Below are 27916 nucleotides of genomic sequence, written 5' to 3'. Positions count from 1 at the left end.
ATTGTGCGCCTTTCCAACGATGTAAATGATATACAGCTAAACCATTTTCTAGAAAACCCCTATGGGATGCAATAGTGGTCCGGTCCAGTAACTGCAATTCTATTTTTCACCCATAGAGGGTGGAAAATAACAGCTGATGGCAACCTCAGCCAGGGTGTGCAGTTCATTTTTTAACCTGATGGTAGCGTTCGTGATTATATAGCCACTGGCATCTTAAAAACACCCAAAGAAGAAACGCCGCATGAATGAACCCGTAATGAATATTAATAAGGTGCCTCTCTGTGATTGGATTTAGGAGTCCAATCTCAGCCAATCACGAATAATATCGTCGTCATCAATATTAACAAGATGTCTGGAGATTTTTGCTCCAATGGACGTAAGGCATTGGTCGCTGCATTCTGTAGTTGCCGTGCCGGGTGGACGTCAGAACGGCGTAGCATGGTCACCGGCGTCTCGACATCAGAAACAAGGGCATCGGAGACACCTTTGTCATATATTTTTTTATTTTTAACTTGTACTTTTTGAAATATGAGTATGAGCAATGCAATGACCCGTTGAAGGTAAGCGACCCGCTACGCTACCATTATTTTTCCTTTTCTCACTTAACGGTAAAGTGTCGGTTGTCTCGTGCTGTCATCGTCATGGAAACAAGCTGACGTTAAATCGGCAGTAGCGGCGTCTTCCATCACGAATTTAACGTCGCATTGAACGACTTTTACGTGTTCCACTCCGCTATACACGATCATCGCGACAGTGACGTTGATGTTTAAATATAAAGGCAGTCGTTTTGCTTGCTTGATGTGCGCTGAACTCAAAAAGCAGTTTAATGTCCTCCCGGTTAGCATGTGGCTAATCCTGGTTTCCGCTTAACCGGTGATGCAGCGTGAGGCCAGACGTCCAATTATCCATTGTTGTCTGTGGGACTGGTTATTTGCATCTCCATCTGTCATTCGACAGATCACGTGATGGGATTTTTACACGGCCACTTGCATCCAAAACAACATTACTGTTAAAGCAGATTCATGAATTTTTAATTTTATTATTCAAAACAGGCAGGGCATATTTTAACACAAAGAGTGGAGCAACATGTGTAGGCATACAACGCAACATAATTTGGAGGCATATTCTTTATCCTTCTCAACACTTAAGTGTAAAACAAGTCATAATAAAACAAAAGACATGTTAGAACTATATCCAAAGAAACATTGTCAAAGTGACACTCTTAATGTGTGGATAAATACGATTACATTTTCTCATCTCATTTTCTGAACCGCTTTATCCTCACTAGGGTCGCGGGTGGTGCTGGAGCCCATCCCAGCTGACCAGAGGTGGGGGGACACCCTGAATTGGTGGCCAGCCAATCGCAGGGCACAAGCAGACAAACAACCATTCACGCTCACTCTCATACCTAGGGGAAATTTTGAGTGTCCAATCAGTCTACCATGTATGTCTTTGGAATGTGGGAGGAAACCGGAGTACCCGGAGAAAACCCACGCGGGCTTGGGGCAAACATGCAAACTCCACACAGATGGACCGACCTGGATTTGAGCCCAGGTCACCCACTGTGAGGCCGACGCGCCAACCACTCAACCGCCGGGCCGCCCCTATGACATTTTTCCAACTTTATTAGGATGTAAATATTCATTGTGGTAATTTTACACCGTGTCACAGCAACAGCCTTCCGCTGTTTCTCAATGGCCACTTCTTCTCATTGCTAGCTGCTTTTGTTTACTCCCACGAGTGACCCCATCCAGGGACTACTCTCGGCCAATGACCCCGCTTAAAAAAAAGCCCGCTGGGCCTCCTCATCAGTGTGCTGGCCGGCACTGTTGCTGAAACACAATACACACGCTAGACTGTGTAACATCGCAGCATCCATTCATCAAGAGCGTGAAACAAGTGCGTGCTCAAGTTGTGGTCAAAATGCAGGCGACAAAACACTGACTGGGGTATCGCTCAGCTCTTTTTTAGACGTTTAGAGGCCCACGTTGGAATAAAGGTCACAAGTCGGGCTGCGACCAATGGTTATTGTGATAATTGACTAATCATCAATTATTGTTTTTTGTTAGTTTGTTGAACTCATAAAAATCACATTATGTACTGTTATGTTAGCCTTGTTATCTGTTCTACCTGGAAACTGAGAAAAGCACTATGAATATGATCGCATCTCATTTTCTCAACCGCTTTATCATGAACATGCAAACTCCACACAGATGGAAATGACCTGGATTTGAACCCAGGACCCCAGAAGTGTTATATATAGTTTTTCATTACTATGATCGGATAATCAGTTAATTGTTATTTTAGTTGAGTAATCAAGTCAGGTCTAAAGGCAACCCATGTTTGCAAAGCAACAATTTATCAATGCTGTTGTTCATTTTAGGTGTCCAGTTAGACTCCATTAAGTCCAAAGGGAGAAGAAAGGCTTTTGAGTGAGCATGGAGGTGTCAGACGGCTTGCTGCTCCAGGTCAACAATGGCGAGCAGTGGTGTAACCAATGGAAGCGGCCGAACGACGATTCTGTAAGTTTTCTACATGTATGAACGCTAATAAAACTTCACGGTTTCTTATCCTCCTTGCTTGAAGGACCGTAGCACCAGTCCGTCCGTCCTGCGTTGCATGGCCGCCACGTGGAAGGAGGGTCTCCTCAACAGGAAGAGGCCATTCGTAGGCCGCTGCTGCCATTCGTGCACGCCGCAGAGCTGGGTAATTTTACATACTCCTGCGAATGAACGCCTCTTAACCATTAGTATAATTGACCTGCAGGAACAGAAGACATTTGATAGGTTTGCTGTCGTGACAAAATGCAGCTCGCAGAGTCAATTCACCTTTTACAATAACATTAAAAAGTCCATTTACTCGGGTGTTTCTTACAAAACTGGATGAGGTCGAACATAATTCCTGTCTAACGGTGTTTATTTGCATTCCCACCACAGGAGAAGTTGTTCAATCCTAGTATTCCTTCGCTGGGTTTACGTAATGTCATCTACATCAATGAGACCCACACCAGGTAAATTCCCCCGAAAATCTCAACTTTTTTGATAAACAAATATTTGGGTGAATTTCAAAGTAAATAGACTCAAAAAGTATACAGTTGAATGTTGTCAGGCTTAAATATATTCATGTATCCACCAGAGTAGTGTAATCTCAAATATTCTTAACATTCCAATACAATGACTATGACAAAAATCTCAACATATTTAGAGCAAAATTGGAACATCTTCTGGGCACCAAAAGGCGATGTTGACTGACACACTGCAGTTTAAGCACCCTTTGAGCCATCTACAGTAATGGAAACACGTGTAATGAATTGTAACATTGGAGTAGACCGTTGAATAATTGAAACGTCAGCGGCGTCACATGTATCGCATTTGTGTGAGCTTCATCAAAGCTGTTAATAGGTCCCAAATCCTTAGTATATCCTTTGCTTGTACAGTGGAAATTCCAATTTAGGATACAAGGTTTTTGGCGGTGTGTGCAGGCAGCGTGGCTGGTTGGCCCGGCAGCTGAGCTACGTCCTTTTTGTCATGGAACGAGACGTGCACAAGGACATGTTCCCCCGGAATGTGGTTGAGAACGTGCTCAACAGCAACAGGTAGAAGCAAAACATGACAAAAAATGCGGTATTCTGTAATCAGCATGAATGTAAATAAGCATTTTCGCTCTAGTGTGGAGAGCGCCATATTGAGCGTGGCGTCCGACGACGTTGTTTGCGAGCGCAGCAGGTCTGTCAGGAAGGTCAAGCAAAAAGCACGACGCTTCCTCCAGCAGATGGTGGCCAGCGTTTCGCCAGCTTTCATCAGGTACGTCAAAAATAATGGCGTATAACAAGCGCAGAAATAGAATCAATTATATTCTATTTTGGCTCTCCCTTTCCCTTGTGCAGCATGAATGTTTTTTATCTCATTCACCCATTAACCTCAGTGGGCGTGAACTGGGCGGGGGTTCCCTAAAAGTTACATTGCTTCAATGTGTCAATGCAGCAGCTGCAGTTTGCAAAATGTTAGGAGATAAAATGTAAATAATTGTCAAAATAAATAAATGGGGGTTCCCTAAAAGTCACATTGCTTCAATGTGTCAATGCAGCAGCTGCAGTTTGCAAAATGTCAGGAGATAAAATGTAAATAATTGTTAAAATAAATAAATATTACTTGCTAAATAACGGCTGAAAATAATACATATTTTAATTCAGTAAAATTAATATTTGAAACGGAAGCATACTGGAATTATAACTTTAAATTACACTTTTAAATCTTAAAGTATGTATTTATCTGTTTAGCTCCCACACTCATTGTCCTCCTTAAAAAGCAAAATGAGAATCATTTCAAGATGCCACATAGGCACGAGGCATTTTTTTTATCTGACCAGAATGACGTTTGAATGCCTATTTCCATTTTCCAAATCCAGGCTAACAGGCTGGGTTCTCCTGAGGCTCTTCAATGGTTTCTTCTGGAGCATTCAGATCCACAAGGGTCAGCTGGAAATGGTCAAGAAGGCAGCAGTAGAGGTCATTATTATGGATATCTTGGTGCAAATTGCCCAAAAACAAGTCTAAATTCTCCTCTTGGTGTTTTGCACGTGCAGCACAACGTTCCCATGGTCTTCCTGCCTGTTCACAAGTCGCACATCGACTACCTTCTCATCACTCTGATTCTCTTTTGCCACAACATCAAAGCACCGCACATCGCCGCCGGCAACAACCTCAGCATTCCCATCCTCAGGTGAGTGGCCTGGGAACAAGTGAAAACAGCAACAGTTTACTGTACCAACATGGTTTTTGGACTTTCAGCACCCTGATCCGGAAATTGGGAGGATTCTTCATACGGCGGAAAATGGAGGAGTCCGGGGATGGAAAGAAAGATGTTTTGTACAGATCGCTCTTGTACGCTGTGAGTCTGTGACAAGCATTTCATCTGTCAATGGCCATATTTTAGTCCAGCTCTCCCAGTACAAATGGATTGAGCATCTATCTACAACAGCCAATGAGTATAAACTACTCATTTTTACTCCCTCGTTATTTTTTTGCAGTTATCAGAGTTAAATGCAGCGTCGCCTATTCGGTATGTTATCATTCATACAAGAACAAATGGCAAGCAATCAAAGTCCACAAGACTGGGAAAAAATGTATTATTTAAAAAACAACATTTAGTGGATTTGCCTGCCTATTGCTTGCTTTTGTGACCCGCTGCGCTGTACGTCGACCTGCCAGAGTAATTTCGCGTTGAGCCAATAAGATAAGTGCTATCAGCTGAGGACAGTTGCAAACGCGTGTGCCAGTGCGCGTGCACGTGCTTCTCATAATAGTCCACTTGTGCAGTTTGACCTTCAAAAATTGCACAGCATAATCTCATCTAATGCACAAAAGTACAGCAAGACAGCGCCAACTCAGCAATGTGAACAAGCGTAACCATGTGGCAGTGGTCCCAAGAAAACAAAGTCAATGTCTTTGCAGCTGAGGGTCTATTTCAGGACAAAGCGTCTGCCTTTTGTGCCCTTAGCTGGCAATGGATATGGTTACACAACATTTGTGTCCAAATTGTGGCTTGCAGGCCATGCTTTTTTAATTTGAATATGACTTTTGGTCTCACTCTCCAGTACACAGAGGAGCTTTTGCGTCAGCGACAGTTCTTGGAAATCTACCTGGAGGGCACACGCTCCCGTAGCGGCAAAGCGTCCACGGCGCGCGCCGGCATGCTGTCCATCGTGGTGGACGCCCTGGCCACCGCTTCCGTCGGCGACGTGCTGGTGGTGCCGGTGGGCATCTCGTACGACCGCATCATTGAGGGAAACTACAACAGCGAGCAGCTGGTGAGAGTGTCGACCTCGGTGTACTTGTTCGGAAGGCGAACGTGGCGACGGCTGAAGTGTTACGTGCGAGCAGGGCAAACCCAAGGAGAACGAGAGCTTGTGGGGGATCGCGTGCGGCGTTTTCAGGATGCTGAGGAAGAACTACGGCTGTGTTCGCGTGGACTTCAACCAGCCGTTTTCCTTGAAGGTGAGCCTTTTTCCTTTTAAGGGCTGTCATTTAAATCATGGCTAAATTTTGCTAACTACTACAACGCATACTCCGGGCATTTGAATGCTCATTGACTGCGAGTGATGTTCAATCTATTTGGAATGGGATGGCTGTGTTACTTCAAATAGAATTCATGGTAGTGTAAAATCACACTGTCAGCGATTCCATTACAAACGGATTATGCCATCAATGGGAGCTAATAAGTTATGACGCATTCATACAAGTATGTGCTGTGGTAGTTAGCAATCTACCACAACATATGCTATTTAAATGAGGGCATTTGACCTTTTATTTATATTTCTTTTGAACGCAGGAGTACCTGGACAGTCAGAGAAACCGTCACATTGCGCCGCCGTTGTCTCTTGAGCACACGTTGATGCCCACCATCATAGATGCTCAGTAAGTGGGGTACTCTTCCCCTTTCAAACTAACAAATAACAGCTGTCAAACGTTGTGCGTTGCCTCACAGCAGGCTCTGTCATTTGACATTTTGCACGCAGTGCTTGAATTGACATTTCCTCAGGGTCACTTCAGTTCACCACACGACACTGTGCTGCACCTGCACGCTATTTGGACTGAACCCTGTAGCTTATAATAATAATCATGAAACCATCTCTCAGCGACACTTTTTCTCCCGGTGCAGGCCCGACGCTCAGCCGTTTGAGCATCAGGACGAGGGCCAGCAGAACCGAGAGCTCCCCGAAGATCTGTGTCGACGACAGCTGATTAACAACCTCGCCAAGCACGTTCTTTTCAGTAAGGCTCTCGCCATTCGCCTTCCCAATGTCACATCACCATTCCGCATTGGAAAACCCAACCGAGCTTTTAGCAGCAGGAACCGGTTCCCCCCAGCTCATTCAGCTGCATTGTCCTACACTTTTTTTTGCCTGCAACCAATCGCAACACCACTAGGCGCATGGCATGTTTTTTCTCGGCCAATAGGACGCAGGGGGAGTAAAAGGGACTAAAAAGCAACACCAGCACTGCTGCTTTTCATCTCTTCTTAAAAGAGGCCATGCTTATTATGACTTGGAGTAACCCTAACACTTAATATCCTCTCTTAAACCATAATCTCACTGTTTTATTCAAATTATTGACAACAATAGATGTCCAATGCACTTGATCACTGCCATCCTTCCCAGTCTTAAAGAAATGGACTAACATTACTGTTTATGGATTTTCTCATTCTTTAATTTTGGCACCCCACCTTTAAAAATGTGTCCCTGGGATTAGTATTAAATATGCATCTCAGTTGCTTTACATTTATTTCTTAAGTCGAGTCCATTGCCAACTGAGAGTACTTTTATCAATTTTTTTTTGTTTTTAATCCTGAGTCTAACCACAAAAAAAGCCAAATGACTGCTCTTGCCTTGTTGTGTTCACGTTTTTACCGAACACATCATATAAACATTCAATTTTAGTGTTGTGTGGTAAAACAATGACCAATAATATCTCCAAAATATACTGTTTCCAGTCAACTAACTTTAAAGAACCACAAACTTTTGTTGTAGTTTAGTAAAACATTATTTTTCTTAAAGATGGCAACACTATCTCTGTCAGTTTCAACATTCCTTGTTTCTTTACCTTTCAGCTGCTAACAAGTCATCCGCCATCATGTCCACGCACATTGTGGCGTGTTTGCTGCTCTACCGACACAGACAGGTATTTCGGCTAACTGCTTACCTTTGTTTATTTTTATTCTCCTTCAACCAAATCCATGCTCTCCAAACCAAGGTGACCCAAATATCACACACCTCTCCACATGCTAATTAATCAGAGATCAGGTTTCTGTGCTAATCAGCACTTTAACACAGTAGTGCCCTCTGCAGACACTGTACTGCACGTGTGAGCGTGCCAAAGAAAACCGGTGCCATTGAAGTCTGACCTTCCCGCAGGGCGTGGCGCTGTCCAAGCTGGTGGAGGACTTCTTCAACATGAAGGAGGAGGTGCTGTCGCGAGACTTTGACCTGGGCTTTTCGGGCAACTCTGAGGACGTGGTGATGCGTGCCCTGCACTTGTTGGAGAACTGCATTGCCGTCACCAGCGGTGCCAACCGCAATGGCGAGTTCACCATCGCGCCCAACCAGACGGTGCCGGCACTCTTCGAGCTCAACTTCTACAGCAATGGACTCTTTCACGTCTTCATCGCTGACGCTGTCGTCGGTATGTTTATGATTCACTTCAAGTTTTTTTTACTTGGCATGAAAAAAATATATATATACAATACTCACAATTTAATATATAGGAAAATATTTACAATAAATAATGAACAGTAAATACAAAAGTTTGTGTATGAAAAAAATATATAATATTAAATTTTGGTAATATGTTAATTGCCTCATCTTTGTCATGTTCATCATTGATTTGAATTGAATAGACAAGGCATCTAAAACATAATATATAATTAATTTGAAAAAGAGGCTCGGTGGGAAAGCGGTTAGCACGTCCGCTGTTGGCTAGGATAGGCTCCAAAAAGGAAAAAAAAGGAATATAGAATGTTTTAGCGATACTAAACGCTATCTAAACGGTAAGAAACAATGGAAAAATTAATTCATCTGCGATAAGACCATAGAATCTTTAAATCAAATAATTAACTCTTTTTTTTAAACTCTGATCATTGGCCCTTCCCGCCTATTTTCAAAGGAAAAATACATCAAAAACGCGACCCTTGTGCGGATAAGCGGTTCGTAAAAATAAAAAAAATGCTCCTTTGTAAATGATATCCAGAATATATTCACTCCAACCCTTTTTCCATTCATTCATTTTCTGTTCCGCTTATCCAAACAAGGTTGTGAGGATGCTCAAGCCTATACCAGTCAAGAGACAAAAAAATAACCCATAAAAATAGTTAATTTCACTAAAAGACACAGGAAGTCCGCCATTTTGTTAATCTCCCATGTCTTTCAATTCTGGTACAGCCTGCAGCATCCTGTCCTTGCAGCGGGAGCAGACAACTGAGTCGGAGTCGGCACAACAAGACCTGAGCACTCTCTTCGCCAGTTTCCCTATCAGTCAGGAGAAGCTGATCCGCAAAGCTGCCGGTCTCTCGCACTTCCTGGTCAACGAGGTGGCCGTGGCCTCGGCAAGTTCTCCACATCTCCACTCACTTTTCCCCCGGAACATTACGAATTTACTGTCCTACCTTCTCTCCGTCCCGCAGCCCTGTCAGACCGTCTACCAGGTGTTCCACGACGCTGTAACTCGTCTGATCCAATATGGCGTCCTCTACGTGGCGGAGGTCTGTTTGACGAACACCGCGCTTTCTGCGTCTTTTTGTGTCTGAACTTATAATTGTGTTTCAGGAGGACCAGGAGGAGCTGAGTCCAAGTCCCACGGAAGAACCCTGGCCCAAAAAGTTCCCTGAGCCACTCTCCTGGAGGAGTGACGAGGAGGATGAAGACAGCGACTTTGGAGAGGAGCAGCGAGATCGCTACTTGAAGGTTCATGTTGTTTTCAAGCCCACATGTTTTTGTTCAAACTATTCGGGTGAAGGATATGTCTCATTTCCTCGCTTTTTCTCCAGGTGAGCCTCTCGGAGGAGCACCAGGAGTTCTTCGTGTTCCTGCAGAGGCTCCTTAGCCCCGTGATGGAGGCGTATAGCGGCGCTGCCATTTTCGTGCACAGTTTGAGTCAGCCCATGGCCGAGCACGAGTACACGCAGCGGCTATTCAGATACCTGCTCACGCGCACCGAAAGGGGGATCGCTGCTTACGGTGATTGAGATAATTGCTTTTGTGTCATTCGTAGCTTGGGTGATCTGCTAGGGAAAAATATTTAACTTTTTTTTTCATATACTCTAGTCTTTTTTTTAAATGTAATTTTTGTATATTTTCACTGATAGTTTTAAAAAGTGCAGAATCTAGACAGTAATTTAATGTGACTCAGTAACTTAGCTTCTCTCTGGTAGGCCTATCATCACAAATTTTTTCACCTACTTCAAAAGATAATTCCAAATTACAAATGTCGTCAGATTTTTACTTTTCTATTTCTTCTATTAGAGCTGGACAAAAAAGGTCAATTCCAGTTGGCTGTTGTCACGCACTGGATACACAATTTGTTGACCCTATTATGCGCATTTCCCAGAGTTCTTTTTCAATGGATTTTTTTTTCTCCGCAGGTGAAAGCGCAACTCATTACCTGGTGAAGAACACAGTGAGGACATTCAAAGATCTTGGGGTAACAAAAAGCCATAAAGGAATGATCCTTTTTTGTCATTTAATCTGATTTAACAGGTGTTATTGTGCTTTCCAGGTCCTCAAGGAGCGACGGGAAAACCACGTGAACACACTGCAGCTGAGTGCCACCTTCCTACCTCAGGCCAACCGCAACAAACTGCTGCAGTACATTTTAGGCTTCACCCTCCTGTGACCCCCAACAACTCTGTTACTTTCAGGCTCCCTTTCTAACTTAAGGGCTTCTTACTGGTTACTTTGAAAACACAAATCCAGGTGCTACCAGGAAGTGCCTTCTCGTAAACAAAAAGGCCCTCTTTACACAGTAGCGATACGTATCCATCATTTGTAATAGTATATTGGGATCTACCTTAAGTGTATGGTATTATTAACTCACTGTACTAAAAAGCCTTTCGGCTAGAATTAATGTGCTAGACGTCCAATCCGTTTAAACTGGGACAGGCTGAAAGTGGATTGGGTGTCTGTCGCCATCAGTGGCAGAAAATCACGATTGTCATATAGCAGCTAGACAAATAACTTGCCTGATTCTTAATTTTTTGTTGCTGTTTTTTTTTTTAGACATACGTCCGCAAGATGAGTAAAAAAACGGAATTTTCCAAGTTGGAAGTTTGGTGGAAAGCAGAAGGAAAGTGCTGTAAAACAAAAGTGTGTGGAAGGTTCCCGTAAGTCTACTGGAATAGATTTAAAAGCTTCTTTGCAAGCATAGATGGTTATTTATTTAATCTCTAAACCTGCATGTATTAAGGCAGATTTTCCAAATCTGTGTCTAAAACTGATGTAAAGGAAGGAGGGCAGCATGTCACAGGAAAAAAAATAAGGTATGTGAATGAATTGGAATGAGGCAGACATTTTAGTGAATTTAAATGCCTCTCATGTACCGTAGTGCATGTTTGCTCTCATGGACACTTTACTGTAGATTCTTATGATGTATTTAATGGTCCCAAGTGTGTGAATTGTGTTGAGGAGGCGGACAGCTGAATGTACTGTGTTGATGTGATTGTGGAATAACTGTGGACAAAAGAATTGGGACGCCTGGGCACGAAATGAAGAGGAAATATCATGCGAGAGCGGCTGAACAAATGTATACATCACTGTGTAGGGTTAAAAATGCCTGTTTTGTCAGAGCAGTTGCCTTTTTAAATACACCGTCTCAGTCTTTAATTGTATTTTTATGCATGTTAACAATTCAAAATCATGAGGAAAACCACTGTATAATATATGAAGACATGAATATGAGAAAGAATCACCAGCCACTAAAATGGTCTTTTTTTCTTCTTCTCCCTTTTCTTTCTGCTTTCTCAGAGCAAAGCACAACTGTAATTAGGTTTGTAAATAAATTATTATACAGGTTTGGATTTTGTTTCTTCTTAGGGTGAAAAAAGAAAAGGCTGGTGTGTTTTGGGTTTGCAATTAGAAAAACTCAATGTATTCTCTTTGTTTTACAGATGAACGTGCTCACTTATTTGGAACTGGAATTACGAATGGGGTGCCATCTAAAGATGATCATATGACAACGGTAATTTCTTTTACAAATTACTATCTCTGGGTATGCATGTTGGCAATAGATATTTTTTACTGGATGTAAAACAAGTTAATCAATTTAAATTGATGTCTATAACTGCCAATGGCAGTGAAACAGTAAATCATTTATAAAGAATCACAATTCCCCTTTTTTGTTCAAACCTTGAACTCAACATTGTATAGTAGTATTCCACTTCTACTTGTAAAATTGAATTTACATGCAAATTGTAAAACCCCCCAATTTATATTATGAGTATATTATTTACCCCTAGAGGGTAGTGTTGCTTCTCTCCCTTGATTTGTTGCTCTAATCTGCATAGATCACATTTCAATATTTATGTTTGCATTGCTGCAATAAACTACAAATTAAGTATACAGTAGGATCCTTTAAGAATGATCTACATCCAGTACTATTTTCCATGTGTATTATACCAAAGCAATTTTTTTTTGCTCTGGTAGGCCTTTTTTGGGCATTTTGCATAGTTTGCAGGTCTCCCACTTGACAAGTGGGCTAATATTTTTAGCAACATTGTCCCAATTTCTCTTTGACATTGTCGCGCCTTATATTTCTCCCTCAAGCTAATATGTCCAACTCCCAATTCTCATGAATGACTCTTTCTATTCTCTTGCCGCAGATTCATTTCCTAGCGGAGGTTTTAACGCAGAAGTCGGTCCGATCATCCCTCAATCGTGCTTCAAGGATTTACACGCACGCACACATCTGCCTCATGTCAATTGAGTGCAAAGCGCTGTGATTTGAGAATGACCGGCCTGATTTGTCAATGGCTTTCATTCAGGGAATCTTGTCGTGTCCGCTGAGATGACAAGTAATCAGGTGCTTTGCTGCTGTCTTTAAGTATTTTTATGCTTTTTTACACCCTGAACAGCACACAAATGCCAATATGCTTGAAAAAGATGCAAAATATGGATAAAAAGTAGCTATAGTTTCTGTATTTGCTCAATATGTTGCAACCTTTTTCTTTTCTGAGACACCGCTTCACTTAATTCATCCATTAAACTAGTTTCTCCAATAGCAATGTATACTAGAATGGGTAGTCAAATAGTTGGGGCAATTTTAGATACTCATTTGATTAGCTAAAATAGAATTGGCATTTAAAATGGTTTGATAACAGCTACTTCTGAGAAATATTGCCTTTTTAAACTTTCCTCACAACTATTACACATCGTAAAAATTAAATTTTATGTCTTCTCACATAACTAAACAAGATTCTTTCTGCTGGGATACACATTTTCAACCCTTTTATCTTATTGGAGACCATTGATAGTGAGTGATGTCCAATCCATTTGAAGTGGGAGGGTTGAGAACGAATGAAACTACATTCTCTATTTGTTGCACTTGTTCTAATGGGAAAACATCTTTGAATGACATTTTTCGTGGAAATGGTTTTAAACTTTGTCCAAGTGATCTTAAAATGTAGAAGTATTTTTTCCACCTGATCAAAATTGTGTGGTACTACTCTACTGCACAACTGACAGTACTTTGACTAGTAAGCAGTTTTCATTATGAATCCCACAAACAATTATTTTAGACTAATTGACAAATCTCCCATTATTTTTCTCCCTGTTACTCAATGAATCGGCTCACATGTGAATCACTTGTTTTTCTCTCGTCTTAGTCTAGACGTAACATTGAATCTGTCAGCGTGCGTGATTGTCCACGTTCCGTATTCCCGCTTGTATCGCAACCCCTCGAGACCCCTCAGCCTCGTGAGAGAATTAAGGCTCCGTGGGCAGAAAAGCCGCTAAGAGCGGATTACCCGAGTAAGCCGGGAGATGTTTTTCATGACGACTTGATGCTTAACACGCCCAAGTAACACGTCGGACAAGTCAACAAACAGCCCACTGTATGCTAGCCATGAACTCTTTTGCAAGGATTCTTGGAAATAAGACGTCCATCGGACAGGAAAGGCTTAATAATAAAATGAAATAAAAATGAGTCACCCTTTCTCAGTTGCCTCAACTTCGCCTACGAAAAAAATTCCCTGCTTTCACGCCCAGAATGAGCCACAAATGTAAATAATCTGCATATATAATAACAAGCATGCTGTCCATAGGCTTTCCATTCACATGTTGCCATGTGACCGTACTGTCATTATGTCAACATGTACCACTAGAAAGCTAGACATGATCATCCATTCTGGTTGTGATGTCACACCCAGAATTATGGAGAAAAAAAGTGGGCGTTCCCCAGTGGATTGTTTTGGGTGGAATAACTCTGAGATGGTTCAAATAAAATAAAAAGCCAGATTTAAGTGCTAAATTCGTGTTTTAAAGGTAACATTTTATCAGCGCAATTAGTTTTTGACATGGTCACATTTCACAGTACCTTTTTAAAGTCGCTTAAAATTCAGGCTCCCCATGAAATGAACACGCAGGCTTCCATTGTCCTGTTTAAATATGAATAAGATGGCTGCGGCGGTTGCCAATTTAGAGATGACTTGGCAGTTGGGCTTGATAACGTCAATGGTGGAGGCACAAGTGTAGTGAAAGTAGTAGCGGCATAATGTTGCGCCTCTCGGATTCAATTCCCGCGCTCTTGCTATCTCTCTCTCTCTTTTTTTTTCTTTTCTCAATTGAATTGCCTCCCATTGTCCGGGCGAGCTCGCTTGTACTTCATCCATCTCGCTCTGTCGTCATCCATTAAACATGCTGCCTGATAGGACACAAAGGGCTGGGGCTGACTCTGTTCACATTAGGGGAAGGTGCGGTCCAAAAATTTCAACTTATCTACAACACTCGTATTTCAAATCATGTTATCAGGACATGCATTTGTCTTTTGAAATGAATTACCTCAGGAAGTAGCAAGGGAGTCGACTAATTGAAAAGAAATAATTGGCGAGTAAGTCGGCTATAATATGATAGGCTATCAGTTCTTTAAACATGATAGAATATGTCAATGTAATAACTTGCTCGATTCTACTCGATTAATAAGCCGTCTAAAAATTTTAGTACTATGGTGTACTCATTTACACAATTGGTTGATATTCACTCAACGCGATAACAAATACAAAGGAATATTTTTTTTATTTTTTTAACTAAACTAGAAACGGAGTACCCAGAGAAAACCCATGCAAGCCTGGGCAGAGCATGCAAACTCCACACAGTGACATAAATCAATTTATGAATCAACATTTTATCTCCTGTGTTACAGAATGCGGGTTAATATTGATTTACAGTTTGTGAGGGTTAAATGAGATTTTGGCGGTGGAAGAACCCGTGGGCAGACACAATGGAACGCATCCATCTGGAGGTGAACACAAAAGCCATGTGCTGATAGTGTGCTTCCATGGTTGCTGTCAGCTCCTCTCTCTCTCTCTCTTTCTCTCTCTCTCTCCCCTTTGTGTTCCTCTCGCTCTGCAAGCATCTGATTGGCTTGCACCTCGCAGGGAGCGGGATGCGGAGCGGCAGGAGGAGAGCGCAAGATGCCACCGACTGGCGCGGAACTTCCTCGCAACATGTTTGGTTTTCTTTTGGATGCTTTTCTTTTCAAAAGGTGGTTTAATTCCTCCGTTGCTCTCACAGGGCCCCCCTTAAATGCACATCTGGAATAATGTGACGTCCCCCCAGCTAGCCCAACATGCCGGTGATGAAGGGGCTCCTGGCCCCCCAGAACACCTTCCTGGATAACATCGCCACTCGCTTCGACGGCACCCGTAAGTGCTCGCTACTTCCTGTTTGACTTTTGGGGTGTTTTTATTTTATTTTTATTTGCTATGAAATTCTAAAGGTTTATGCTCTTATAATGGATGCAAATGGTACAGTATACCTGTTTATCCACCTGTTCTTTCAAACCAGAGAATAATAGCTCGCGCTTGTGTAAACAAGCGCTCATCTCACACTGAGTAAATACATTAAGATCTTTTTTTTTCAGTGTGTATGGAATTTAATTTAGAATTTTAAAAAAAGTATGCTAAAACTGATATCCCGCACTGTCCCCTTTTATCTTAGATCATGGCCTCACTTTTTGGTGCAGTTTGTTACCCAATTTTGTTAAGACTTTTGTTAATTTTACACAATTGCAATGTCTACCATTAAGTTTACAACTATTTTGTTTGATATTGCAAATTCAACCAAAAAAATAGTGATGCCTCATTTTTGTGAGAGATTATTATATTATCCTTTCAATTATGCAATTTGAAGCCACAGAAAGCAGTAGATTTTGATTAATTTCGCGAAGTACATCTTTGGCCATGACTATTGGCGGGGAATGTCAATTGTTAGCCTGCCGTTTGTTAGTTTTTGTCCAATTTCAGATTGTCACAACCCTACTTTTACACCTATAGAAAGAAATGACTGTCTGTAGAATAAGGTACACTTGAGGGCAGGATTACTGATTATACATTGTCAGTATAGTTTAGTATGAAGAAAAAGGTGATTTAAATAGTTCAATTGTTTTTAAAATCAAACACAGTCACACGTAAATCGTCAGATTTTTCAGAATCCCGTAATAAATATTAAAATCCAACCCTGGCCCCTTATTTTGTAGGTTTGGTGTTTTTCGTTACCTTTAAAAAAAAAAGTTTCATATGGAAGTCATGCCTCAACAAAGGTGATGCCTTGATTTAAGCACGTCTTCAAATGTAAACAAAAAAATTGATATGAGCCTTCCTATGTCAATTGAAGTGCTCCATCATGGTTATTGTCGGAGGGTCCGCTACTGTTGCAAACTCCCCAAAATGGTAGCACGAGTGCTATCAACTGCTTTCCTCGCCTCTTGTTTTGTAGCTGCCACCTCCCCAGGGGGGGCGCGGCTTGTTCTCGGCTGGGGCCGTGGGGACGTTGTGTTACAACTATCCTCCCGAATATGATGCAATTTTCAAATGATTTTATATGGCGAGCATCTGCGGTTTGTACACGTTCCCCCGACATTTATTTGTTGTCACAATTGAAGGGCACGCCACATCGGAACGCCCTCGCCGGTGCACGCCACGTAGCCCGGGAGACGTAGGTTGCCCACCTGTTGTAAAAATAGAATTAATGAGGGGAACACTAGTGTCGATCCCTGTCGGTGGGAGCCAAATAGTTAACTTGTTTCAGCGCTGATGAAGTCGGCAGGTGCAAAAAAAATATCATGGAAAAGTAGGTCAGGTTCATCTATATTTTTTTGGCGAATATATTCATTCTGAAACCTTTGTATATTAGTAGTGTGTGTGTGTGTGTGTGTGTGTGTGTGTGTGTGTGTAGCCACGTATACAAAATTACAGCATCAGTTGCTGTCATATTTACCTTTTTTGCCGTTTTATCTAGTTTTCCACCATTTCCCACTCTGAATAAAATATAAAATATGTGAAACCTTGCCATCACAGTTCAGTATTAACTACAAACTCAATAAGAATGAAGATCACAGCTGGCTGGCTGCACCAAAGTGCAAAGGTCACTGTCCCCTGAAGCAGTGCAAAAATGGCTGACACTCAAAATAGCTTCAGTCTTGTTGACCCGGTAACAGATCACCACCTCTTTTATTAGGAATAACACCCAATTTTTTAAAATCTTTAGTTTTTCCTCAACTAGACAATACTACCAGAGTATAATAAATATTACATTTTGCCATCATTCGGGGCAGTGCGCTATAAAATGTGTCACATCGGCGAAAATGTCGAGGTGAAAAAGTGCAGACTTGGCAGCAGCAAATGTCAAAACACTATATTTTGATTTTCCACCCGCTTCTAAATGGTTCGTCTCCCCAAGTATGCTTTCACATTAACTTCACTGTTTGATTATTCTCTTTTTTTTAAACAAAACCCATTACATTTTAATGAATTTTGCTCAGCCCAGGGCATTCATTTCTCACTACGATGGATTGAAGTTTAGGGGAAAAAAAACAAATTAATCCGGAAAAACAATTAGATGCGAGGTTGACTTTTAATTTTGATGTCCTTGTTCAGAGTTACAATGTTTTTAAATCTTAAGTCATTTACTGCCATTGACAGCGATTCATGTGCAATCAATTTGAATTTAAATGAGTACGTCATTAATAGATGCCCAATCCATTTGAACTGGGAGCTGCCATTTTTCCCAGTTCAAATGGGTTGGACGTCTATTGCCGTCAATGACAGCCAATGAGTTGAGTTTTTTTTTCCAAATTAGTATTTTTTTGGGACAGTATTAAACAAAAACGGTGTTGTACAGTACGTAATTATGCTGTCATATTATAAGACCCAAAAGGAACTACAAGTGACTTAACCCAGAAGTAAAACTTAAGATTTTAATATGTTAACACATCATGATCTACCATAACTTTTTCATGTTAAAACACTATATTCATCATTTTTAAATTTGTCAATGAGTTTACTTTGATTTTCCAAGTGCACTAGTCAATCTTGTTATAACATAATGGGATACATTTTATAATATAGTGCAATTTTATACATTTTTTCCCATATAAATCAAACCAAACTCATTCTACTTTGTGCGCGGAACTTTAGAAGATTCCATTGTATCGCTTTTAAGTGGGAACTATTTCATCACCTCATTGCATCTTACTTTGCAATTGTTTTTAAAGCATTGTGCATCAGATTAGCCATAAAAAGCAGCTGGCACTCGCCTCCTTGTCAAGTGCGCCACAATAAAGTCTTCACGGCACCCCGCAGATTAGCTCCAATTGCATGTATTCATCACAGCAGAGTGTTGCCGAGCTCAGGCGGGACCACTCGCTCTCGCCGCATCATTCCATAAAACGTGTCCTTTTAATCAACAAAAAGACTAACAAAAAAGCCCATGGTGAGATTAGTCCATCAAACAAACAGCAGGCTGACCAAAATTGAACTTTAAAAAAGGAGCACACAACTTCAAGCAAATTAACTAAAACAAGTATGGGTGTTATTTGACTAGATTCATCACCATGTAATCCGTTTTTGGTTCTGTAGATGATTTGCAATATTTGTCTATTAAAAAAGTCAAACTCTGACAATTTTGTTGCCAAACGCTATTATTTTAACAAAACGGCATATGTAAAAAAAATGACAATGTTTTACATTTCAGTAGAATGTGAAAGCAGTCGTGATTGTATTTATTCAATTGAATGCTTTTATTGTCATACAAATGTATTAAAATTTAAAACTTAATCACAAAGTACACAAATAACAACAAATAAACAGAAAAATCAATAAATAGTAAGTCATCCAAAAATAAGTTGTAAATAAATAGTCAACACAACAACACACAAACTGATAAATAACCAATAAATAATAATAAATAAATAAATAATCGATAAATAAATCCTCAATAAATAAATTAATAATCGATAAATAAATCCTCAATAAATAAATTAATAATCGATAAATAAATCCTTAATAAATAAATTCATAATCGATAGATACATCCTCAATAAATAAATTAATAATGAATAAAGAAATCCTCAATAAATAATAAATTAATTAAGAATTGATAAAGAAATCCTCAATAAATAATAGATTAATTAATAATCAATAAATAAGTACTCAACTTAATAAATAGTCAAGGAAGCAAAAATAGTCTCGAATCACTTTCCTTGTGCATCAAGGTACAAATTGTGAATTTTGTATTTTTTTCCAAGTTGTTATTTTTAAATTTTTGAAAAATCAAACAATGACATTGCCCAAATCAAGTGTTTCTCACTGCACTTATTAAAACTGTATTTTTGTGGCTTTGACACCCATTTCATTTTAACATTAAATCGCTTCCAATTTGGATGTCTATTGCAGTCAATGACAGACAATGAGCTAACTAGTCATGTTAAAATCCTCTATAGTCATTTTCAAAATTCACGTGCTTGTTCTTTCTGAAAAAATGCTGCTTTGTTTACGATAATTCCAAAAGTAATTTGTTTTCAAGATGTTCCTCGTAGCAGTTGAGTGCTTTTGGTCCAAACATTTGTTGGAACACGGTGGATAATCGGCGCGTGAGCGTGTGACAATACCAAACAGTCTAATCTTGTGCCAGAGATTGCTGCGGTATTCTCTGCCCTTCCTTAACAGCACATCTGGCTGACTCGTCACCGCTGTAATCTGATGGCATTTCGCGCCATTTTATTCCCCAAGTCAAAACAGTTCCAATTCGCTACAACATCAAGAAGCGTCATAAAACACTGTCATTTGAACGACCCAAAAATAATCAGTTTTTCTCCTCATCAGAATTTGCAACACTAAGCCGCCACATAACAAAAGCCGACACAAATTGCGCGCCAACGAGCTAAACAAGTGGCATATCTTGACATTTGGATGAATTACACTCATCAACTGTTTTATGACTTTTGTTCAGCCTCTTTTCCAAGAGTAATAACGATAATAAGGCTGGCGTGGCAAAGTAATAACGCGGCTAATAAGAAGCTAAAGGCCGACGCTCCGAGATATTATTGCACGTTGATGAGCGCGGCAAATAGAAATCATCACACACTCCGGTTTAATTTGTTCTAAAGTGGCACGCTGACTTGCTTCCTGTCCCTTTATTGCATCCAGAGCAACAGTCAAATATGGTTTTAATATCGTATTTGCTGCCAGGTTTTGTACCTTCAAATAGAATACGACCAATTTGCTTCAAGTGAAAACCAGTGGGTGCTGGAAAAGGATGGGTTTAAATAAATAGGATATTTTTAGTCTTTGTTTGTTTGCTTTTAAATGAAAAAACTTGGTGTAACATTAGGGACAATCAACTTTCTGGTTCACAATTTTGAAAGTTTTTGTTGAATATGTCTTGTATATATCTGACTTGTTTTTGTCACTTTTTACAACTGATTTTTTGGGGGACATTTTAGAATAAAAAAATGTTAAGGTTCTCTTGGAACAGTTCGTATTTTGCTGTACTAGAAAAATGTTATTGATCTTTTTGTAATTTTGTTTTGTTGGACATTTTAGAATAGAAAATTATCTTTAACCCTAGAATGGTAACCCTTTATTTCAGGGGTTACCTTTCACGCCTCTGAAATAGAGGGTTACCATGGTTACCAGGGGAAAAAATGGGTACCCTTCATTGCACCGTCTTGCTTAGGACCCATTTTTCCCCCCGGTAACCATGGTAACCCTCTATTTCAGAAGCCTGAAAGGTAACCCTTGAAATAGAGGGTTACCATTCTAGGGTTAAAGTTAAGGGAACTGTCCATATTTTGCTGTGGGAAAACAAAATTGACAATTTTTTGAAATTTTCAAAATGTCTTTTTCTTTTGAATTAAAACTAACATTCTGTTGACCACCCTAATCCTGTCTGTACTTGGAAATGTTTTTATATTATTTCAGAAAACAACAACAACAAAAGTAGTCCAAAACATCTCCTGGATCTCTTTGTCTTTTTCTGCAGACAGCAACTTCTTGCTGGGCAACGCCCAAGGCCAGCGCGGCTACCCCATCGTGTACTGCTCGGACGGCTTCTGCGAGCTGACGGGCTTCACCCGCACCGAGGTCATGCAGAAAAACTGCAGCTGCCGCTTCCTGTACGGCGCAGACACCAGCGAACGCGTCTCCCAGCAGATGGAGAAGGCGCTGGAGGGTCGAGAGGAATACCAGGCACAGGTCCACTTCTACAGAAAGAATGGTATTCACATCCTCATAATTATTATTCCATCCATCGCAATCAATTCTGTATATTTATTAGAATGTGAATGGAGGCCTTTCATTAAGGTACAGTGCTTATACTAAATAGAAAACTTCATGTCTTCATATAGTACTTGCAAAATTAATGCTTAAGGATTAGTTGGCATCTATTTACACTTCATTGTCTATTATAACTTCTACATTCAAATATTTTCATTCATTGCCTGGTTTTCTTTTTTATATGAATATTTAATGCTGTCAAGTTTAAACAATAAATTCAATAGGTCTATCTATTTAGTAAATTGGACAAAAATATGAAAACATAAGCAAAATAGAAAAATCTTTTGATTATTTTTTTTGCCATATCACTCCAATAACTCAAATTGAATAGTATTAGTAAAGTGAAGGTCTAAAAGAAAATATACATACTGCATATATTTTAAACATATACAAGCTTTATAAATTCCAAACATCAGTATAAATTTCAAATCTAATGCAGAAGATATTATTTCACTAGTTAAATTAAGTCAGACATTAATAAAAAAAACCTAAGTATAGTCCTACCATATTTTAAATAAGAATCCATATCTAGAAAACCACATAAAAAGGCATTCAATCTTACAAGTCCATTTTTATCTTTTGTAATGGCCTTATTGAATTTTTTTTCTAAAATATCATCAGGAATCGCTTTCTGGTGCCTGCTGGACATCGTGCCCATCAAAAACGAAAAGGGCGAGATGGTCCTCTTCCTCTTCTCCTTCAAGGACATCACCGACAGCCACGGCAAATGTCACCACAACAGCACCAAAGAAGGTAGACTTCTCTCACATCCTCTCTTTTTGTTCCCTATTTGCATTTCGTGGTTTGTAAACCAATCTTTGCGCTTTGCTAGTTTTAGAAGAGGACAAGCGTCGAAGGAGGAAGGGCAGCTCCCACCTGAGCGAGGCCCGGAAGCGAGGGCGCACCGTCTTGTACCGGATCACCAGCCACTTCTCGCGCGGAGGCAAAGGCGACATCAACCTGGGTGGGGTGAGTACCCCAATGAATGATCATGTTTCGATCCCATTGAATTGGATGTACATCGCTGTTAATGGCAGCCAATGAGTTACTGACCCTGAACTTATACTTTTAGAAATAAATGCCGGAAAATTGGCTATCTCAATCTAGCGCAAAGCCTGCTAGGATTACTTTTTTTTTGCCCTCCGGACTTAATGAAACGCTGAGTCCTCGCCAGGCCGCTTGTCCTTTTTCCAATCACTGGACTCGCGCCTCGACATCTGGATGAAAGGCAAATTAAAAAGAAGCCTGTCAGAAGGGACGGAGAAATGCAAAAGAAAACAAAGCCGGCTTTTTTTCGACATTCCATGGACACTCATTAAAGTGCTAAACGCTGTCCGTGGCGATCAATCTTCTTCTGCTTTGAACCAAAATGGTCGTCTTTCCGTATATGGCAAAAGTTCTACAGGCTTTTTTGTAGGTCTGCCTATGAGGGACATGTCTAACAAATTTAATGTTCATTTGTGAATATGGCTTTTTGGATGGGATTTTTTTTTAAAGTGTTATTACCGTACCCAAATTTTCACTTGGAACCAAAATGGCATCCTTTCAGTGGCTTTTTGACTTTTTTTGAAGGCCTACTCATGACGGACATTACTACCAAATTTCATTTTGCTATGTGAATCTGGGTCTAAGGGTCTGATTTAAAAAAAAAAAAAAAAAGAATTTCAAAGTTGCATAACTGACCTAAAATGTAAATTTTGAACCAAAATGGAAGACTTTTTCGCTTTTCAAACATAACTCTTTGAGATTTACCCGTCGCATTACCGCTCCCAAAATCTTCACTTTGAACCAAAATGGTGGACTTTCTGCATCTTTTTACCATAAATTCGCCAACTCAATCTGACTGTTTCTAACACTTCAAATATAAACTTCAAAAGTTTTGATTGCTATTTCTGCATTTCTCAGAACATGATGGACAGACCGTCAGTCCCGGAGTACAAGGTGGCGGCAGTACATAAATCTCGCTTCCTGCTGCTGCACTACAGCGTATCAAAGGCTCTATGGGATTGGTTGATCTTGTTGGCCACCTTCTACGTCGCCGTCACCGTGCCGTACAACGTCAGCTTCACGCCCTACGACGACACCGTTACCGCTGCACGTTCGACCATCGTCAGCGACATTGCTGTCGAAATGCTCTTCCTCACAGGTCCATATGAAGCAGATTTTAAGATTAGTCATTCATTGAAAGTGTGCCTCATAGTGCGGAAAATACAATTGTTGTATGTCCACTACACAAAACAAATTTCATTGCTTTGAATACCTTTTTTTACAGATATCATCCTGAACTTCCGCACAACTTTTGTGAGCCAGTCGGGTCAGGTGGTGTACCAGTCGCGCTCCATTTGCATTCACTATGCCACCACCTGGTTCTTTGTGGACCTGGTAGCGGCGCTGCCCTTTGACCTCCTTTATGCCTTCAACATCACAGTGGTGAGGCGCCTGGATTTCCCAATTTCGTGGCCTTTTTGTCGCGAGGCCAAACGTTTAAAAGCAAAAATGTCGGCATCGACAGACCTCGCTGGTGCACTTGCTGAAGACGGTGCGTCTGCTGAGGCTATTGCGCTTGCTTCAGAAGCTGGACCGCTACTCGCAGTACAGCGCTATGGTTCTGACGCTTCTAATGTCCGCCTTTGCCCTGCTGGCGCACTGGATGGCCTGCATCTGGTACATTATTGGACGCAAAGAGCTGGAGACCAGCGACTCCTGGGAAATAGGTGAGGCGACCGGTCGGATAGACGTACGGGCAGCGGTGCTAATGAGGTGCGCCGACCCGACAGGCTGGCTCCACGAGCTGGGCAAGCGACAGGAAACGCCGTACGTCAACAACACGGCGGGCGGTCCGTCGGTGCGCAGCTCGTACATCGCCGCTCTCTACTTCACTCTCAGCAGCTTGACCAGCGTGGGCTTCGGCAACGTGTGCGCCAACACCGACGCCGAAAAGATTTTCTCCATCTGCACGATGCTCGTGGGCGGTAGGGCTCCTTTTCGTTGGCCGAATTGATGGTGGATGTTCTACGGGTGAGAGTGAACTGGGCTTTCCCCGCAGCACTGATGCACGCCCTGGTCTTCGGGAACGTGACGGCCATCATCCAGCGCATGTATTCGCGCCGGTCCCTCTACCACACGCGAATGAAGGACCTGAAGGACTTCATTCGCGTGCACGGGCTGCCGCAGCAGCTCAAGCAACGCATGCTGGAGTACTTCCAGACCACCTGGTCTGTCAACAACGGCATCGACGTAAATGAGGTAGGAAGTTGGGAAAAATCTTCAGAAAATCAGAAATGCAGTGGTTCACTTTTTCTTACACTTGTCTGACTGGTTGTATTTGTTTTTTTGTATTTTCTTTGCGAGAAAGTTGACAATTCAGATTTTTTTCAAAATTGGAATTCAAAACTAAAAATAGCTTATTAAGGTGTAGCATATTTATTATTTTTTTCTTTAAAATATAGGGGGTTAAAATCCTTAAAAATATTTTTTTTGTCATTTATATGTTGAATGCTTATATTTTTATAAGTGTTGTAGTTTGTCACATTTTTGTTTACATTATTAATTTAAATTTTGAAATACAATTTGAGCACAAGTGAAAAAATCTTATGATAATTCACAAATGGTATACATTTTATTTGTTTTCTGTCAGCTGTCATTGTCCTAATTAAAATAAAACAATTATTTGATTAAAAGTCCATTCATAAATTTCAGAATGATTTACTATCAAATTTAAGTAATATCTCAAATGAGTCAAAACCTCTAATAAAAAACCTTGCCCACTCAGACTTGCACGTCTTTCTTTTTTTCCAACATCATGTTTCAAGTTTCACTCCCTTCCCGCAGCTGCTTCACGACTTCCCCGACGAGCTGCGCGCCGACATCGCCACGCACCTGAACAAGGACATCCTGCAGCTTCCCGTCTTCAAGGGCGCCAGCCGCGGCTGCCTGCGCTCGCTCTCGCTGCACATCAAGACCTCCTTCTGCGTACCCGGCGAGTACTTGATACGCCAAGGCGACGCGTTGCACGCCAACTACTTTGTCTGCTCCGGCTCCCTGGAGGTACTCAAGGACGGCATGGTCCTAGCCATACTGGGTACGAACACATTGCCCCCCGTCAGCCGCAAACGTGAATGACCCAAAAAGTCCACCCTGACCCTGCCACTTATATACTGTAGATTTTTTGTCCTGCGGTAACAGGAAAAGGCGACCTGATCGGCTGCGACCTACCGGAGAGCGAACAGGTGATCAAGACCAACGCGGACGTCAAGGCTCTGACCTACTGCGACCTTCAGTACATCAGCGTGCGGGGGCTGAGGGAAGTGCTCGACCTTTACCCTGAGTACGCCGGGGTCTTCACCTCAGACATCCACAACAACATCACGTACAACCTTCGCCAGGGTAGCCAGGATGAGGTACGCAATTATTGATTTCTTTATCATGAAATGGGAATAGTTTGACATTTTAGACCCCCCACAAGCATACACTTGCCTATTATAAACAGGTCACGATAAAATATGGCTCACTAAAAATAATTTATATTTTAGGGTTAAACCCACTCTCAATCCCAAGGCCTCATTTTATTAGTACAGACACAGAGGAACTATAAATATAGATAAGATGTCACATGACTCATTATTCCAGTGACCTAAAGACAAAGTCACTTGCATAAGTCAAAGCATCTTACAAATATTCTTGCTGATTTTTTGTCCTCAAAACTTCACCACCTCGTTCAGCCATCATTTGTATCCCGATTTACACTTTCAACTTCAAAATGTTATCCAAAGACTTACTTTCTAGTAATTTACTGAGCCTCAAAGTCCACGGTTGCAACAAAACTCATGTTTTTCAACAAAAATAAGTGCCCTTCATTTTCCACCATTTATGCTCATTATGTTTTACCTCCAAAAAATAGAAAGTTAGAAGTTAGTGTTCCAAAAATTTTGAAACCATCATTAAAATGATCAAAAACTTCCAGGAGGTGACCAGAAAATGCCCTCCTGTGTTAAATTTATTAAGACACAAACAAGCAATGCCCCCAAAATATCATCAAATGACTTAAAATCAAATGAAAGATACCCATAATGGTCCCAAAATTGGCACAACGTGACCTAAAATGAGGAAGAAGTGACACAGAATTGCCTTCAAATCTAAAGGAACTGACCCAAAATCAATAAGAATTAACATGAATAGCCTTGGAATCGTTGATAAATTTAAAATGTATTTTAATGAATTGAGCACGCTGGCATTTTGGTGCTAAATTTCGTTAACATTTTAATTAAAATCCTATTTTTTCCCCATCATTTTAAGACTGTCGTTCCAATTCTAGCCGGGCACCCCCCACGTGTCCCCAGCACTAAACCCCCCCAAGCTATTAAACATCAAAAGTCAAATAATGCTTCCGCCGACGCTTTGCTTGGTTTCCAACTTGTCTCGCACCATCTGTTCAGAGTTTGAGGGCAAACAAAATGAGGTCCGGTAGTGACGCAGCGGGGAGCTTCGCCGCCGTGCTCCGGGATGCTGTCCAGTTCCTGTGGCTGTTAGACAGAAAAGCTACAAAAACTGTTGCCAAGGAAACAGACCTTCTTTATTGTGTCCAATTTGCCAGATGGATGGCTATTTTTAGCATTTCCACAGTCAGGGAAAACCCTTAAAATCCTTCAAGCTCCTGTTTTATTATAATTTGTTGAAAGAAGACAGATTTGTGAGAACTGGGTTCAGTCCAAACAGATTGTGATTTAACATTACCATAGTCTGCATAGCGACAGGAAGACTTAGTCAGTTCTGGTCTTAACCCCCAGAACACTTTTTTTGGGGAGGTGATTTGGGTTAGTTTGAACTTTGGGAGGAGGGAAATGAAAATGGAAATGCAGTCAGTTGCACGCTTCAGCTGCATGTCTTTTTTTCTCTCTGCAGGGACTCGGCAGGTTTTCAAGGTCGCCCAGGATCCCACATGTGAGTTCATTGCAACGTCTTTTCCAAATGTGATAAGAAAGGCGTGTGTGTGTGTATTGGGGGGGGAGAAAAAAGAGAAGCAGGTGGTGTTGGGTGGGTGGGTTGAGGTCCCTGTAGTGAGCTAAGTGGGTCAATAGTTCCAGTTGGGACCATTTCTGAGCGAGTGTACTTGCTTGACACCATTTTCTCTCAAGTTTTCGTTCCTTCTTTTTCAAACTATAAGTCGCGCTAACCAAAGAATGCAAAATGAAAGAGAAACGTTATTTGTGTTGCGCTGGAGTTTACGTTGCATTTTGGGGGGGCAGTTTTTGGATTTATCAGGAACCAAGAACAAACATATTTTAAATTAGTAGTAAAATAGAGAACAACAGAGAAAAAATGTGCACCTGTCAATGAAACAAATAAACAGTTTTTTTAAATAACTATCTATAGCACAGGTGTCAAAGTGGCGGCCCGGGGGCCAAATCTAGCCCGCCGCATCATTTTGTGTGGCCCGGGAAAGTAAATCATGAGTGCCCACTTTCTGTTTTAGGATCAAATTAAAATGAAGAGTATAGATGTATATTAAATTTCCTGATTTTCTCCCTTTTAAATCAATAATTGTAATTTTTTAATCATTTTTTCTGTGTTTTTAGTTCAAAAATCATTTTGTAAAATCTAAA

At 40.9% G+C, this 27916-nt stretch overlaps 2 protein-coding genes across 13 annotated transcripts in view; both read left to right on the top strand.

The window, feature by feature from the left end:
* The first annotated feature begins 361 nt into the window (after positions 1 to 361).
* On the top strand, positions 362 to 11558 carry gpam (glycerol-3-phosphate acyltransferase, mitochondrial). Of its 2 annotated transcripts, none has more exons than XM_077625783.1 (21): positions 362 to 560; positions 2384 to 2522; positions 2587 to 2706; positions 2937 to 3010; positions 3437 to 3595; positions 3669 to 3803; positions 4408 to 4507; positions 4585 to 4721; positions 4790 to 4889; positions 5596 to 5808; positions 5882 to 5995; positions 6330 to 6415; positions 6660 to 6772; positions 7608 to 7678; positions 7912 to 8179; positions 8935 to 9098; positions 9177 to 9254; positions 9319 to 9456; positions 9540 to 9729; positions 10134 to 10192; positions 10268 to 11558. In XM_077625783.1, exons 2-21 carry the CDS (start codon positions 2439 to 2441, stop codon positions 10382 to 10384), a joined length of 2520 nt encoding a protein of 839 aa, XP_077481909.1. In that variant the 5' UTR covers positions 362 to 560; positions 2384 to 2438; the 3' UTR covers positions 10385 to 11558. The 2 variants fall into 2 exon arrangements, with proteins under 2 accessions (XP_077481909.1, XP_077481910.1); XM_077625784.1 differs by having other exon boundaries at positions 363 to 560; positions 3482 to 3595.
* The window catches only part of LOC144092724 (voltage-gated delayed rectifier potassium channel KCNH4-like), a 25341-nt gene continuing 8154 nt past the window's right edge, over positions 10730 to 27916 (top strand). For 2 of the 11 annotated variants that reach the window (XM_077625774.1, XM_077625773.1), the window contains exons 1-13: positions 11577 to 11725; positions 12366 to 12565; positions 14903 to 15404; positions 21022 to 21255; positions 21936 to 22067; positions 22147 to 22283; positions 23220 to 23460; positions 23587 to 23744; positions 23827 to 24286; positions 24361 to 24560; positions 25146 to 25395; positions 25500 to 25714; positions 27216 to 27254. In XM_077625774.1, coding sequence (XP_077481900.1) covers positions 15329 to 15404; positions 21022 to 21255; positions 21936 to 22067; positions 22147 to 22283; positions 23220 to 23460; positions 23587 to 23744; positions 23827 to 24286; positions 24361 to 24560; positions 25146 to 25395; positions 25500 to 25714; positions 27216 to 27254 — 2142 coding nt within the window. In that variant the 5' untranslated portion in view covers positions 11577 to 11725; positions 12366 to 12565; positions 14903 to 15328. Of the gene's footprint in view, positions 10872 to 10900; positions 11028 to 11511; positions 11534 to 11576; positions 11726 to 12365; positions 12566 to 14902; positions 15405 to 21021; positions 21256 to 21935; positions 22068 to 22146; positions 22284 to 23219; positions 23461 to 23586; positions 23745 to 23826; positions 24287 to 24360; positions 24561 to 25145; positions 25396 to 25499; positions 25715 to 27215; positions 27255 to 27916 lie in introns of those variants that run through there. The other 9 variants (XM_077625779.1, XM_077625780.1, XM_077625776.1 and 6 more) reach the window with 9 other exon arrangements.

The sequence above is a fragment of the Stigmatopora argus genome, chromosome 18 (assembly GCF_051989625.1).
Source record: "Stigmatopora argus isolate UIUO_Sarg chromosome 18, RoL_Sarg_1.0, whole genome shotgun sequence".
NCBI classification, from domain to species: Eukaryota; Metazoa; Chordata; class Actinopteri; order Syngnathiformes; family Syngnathidae; genus Stigmatopora; species Stigmatopora argus.
The sequence above is the reverse complement of the archived record's forward strand: the minus strand, read 5'-3'. Positions and strand labels throughout refer to the sequence as shown.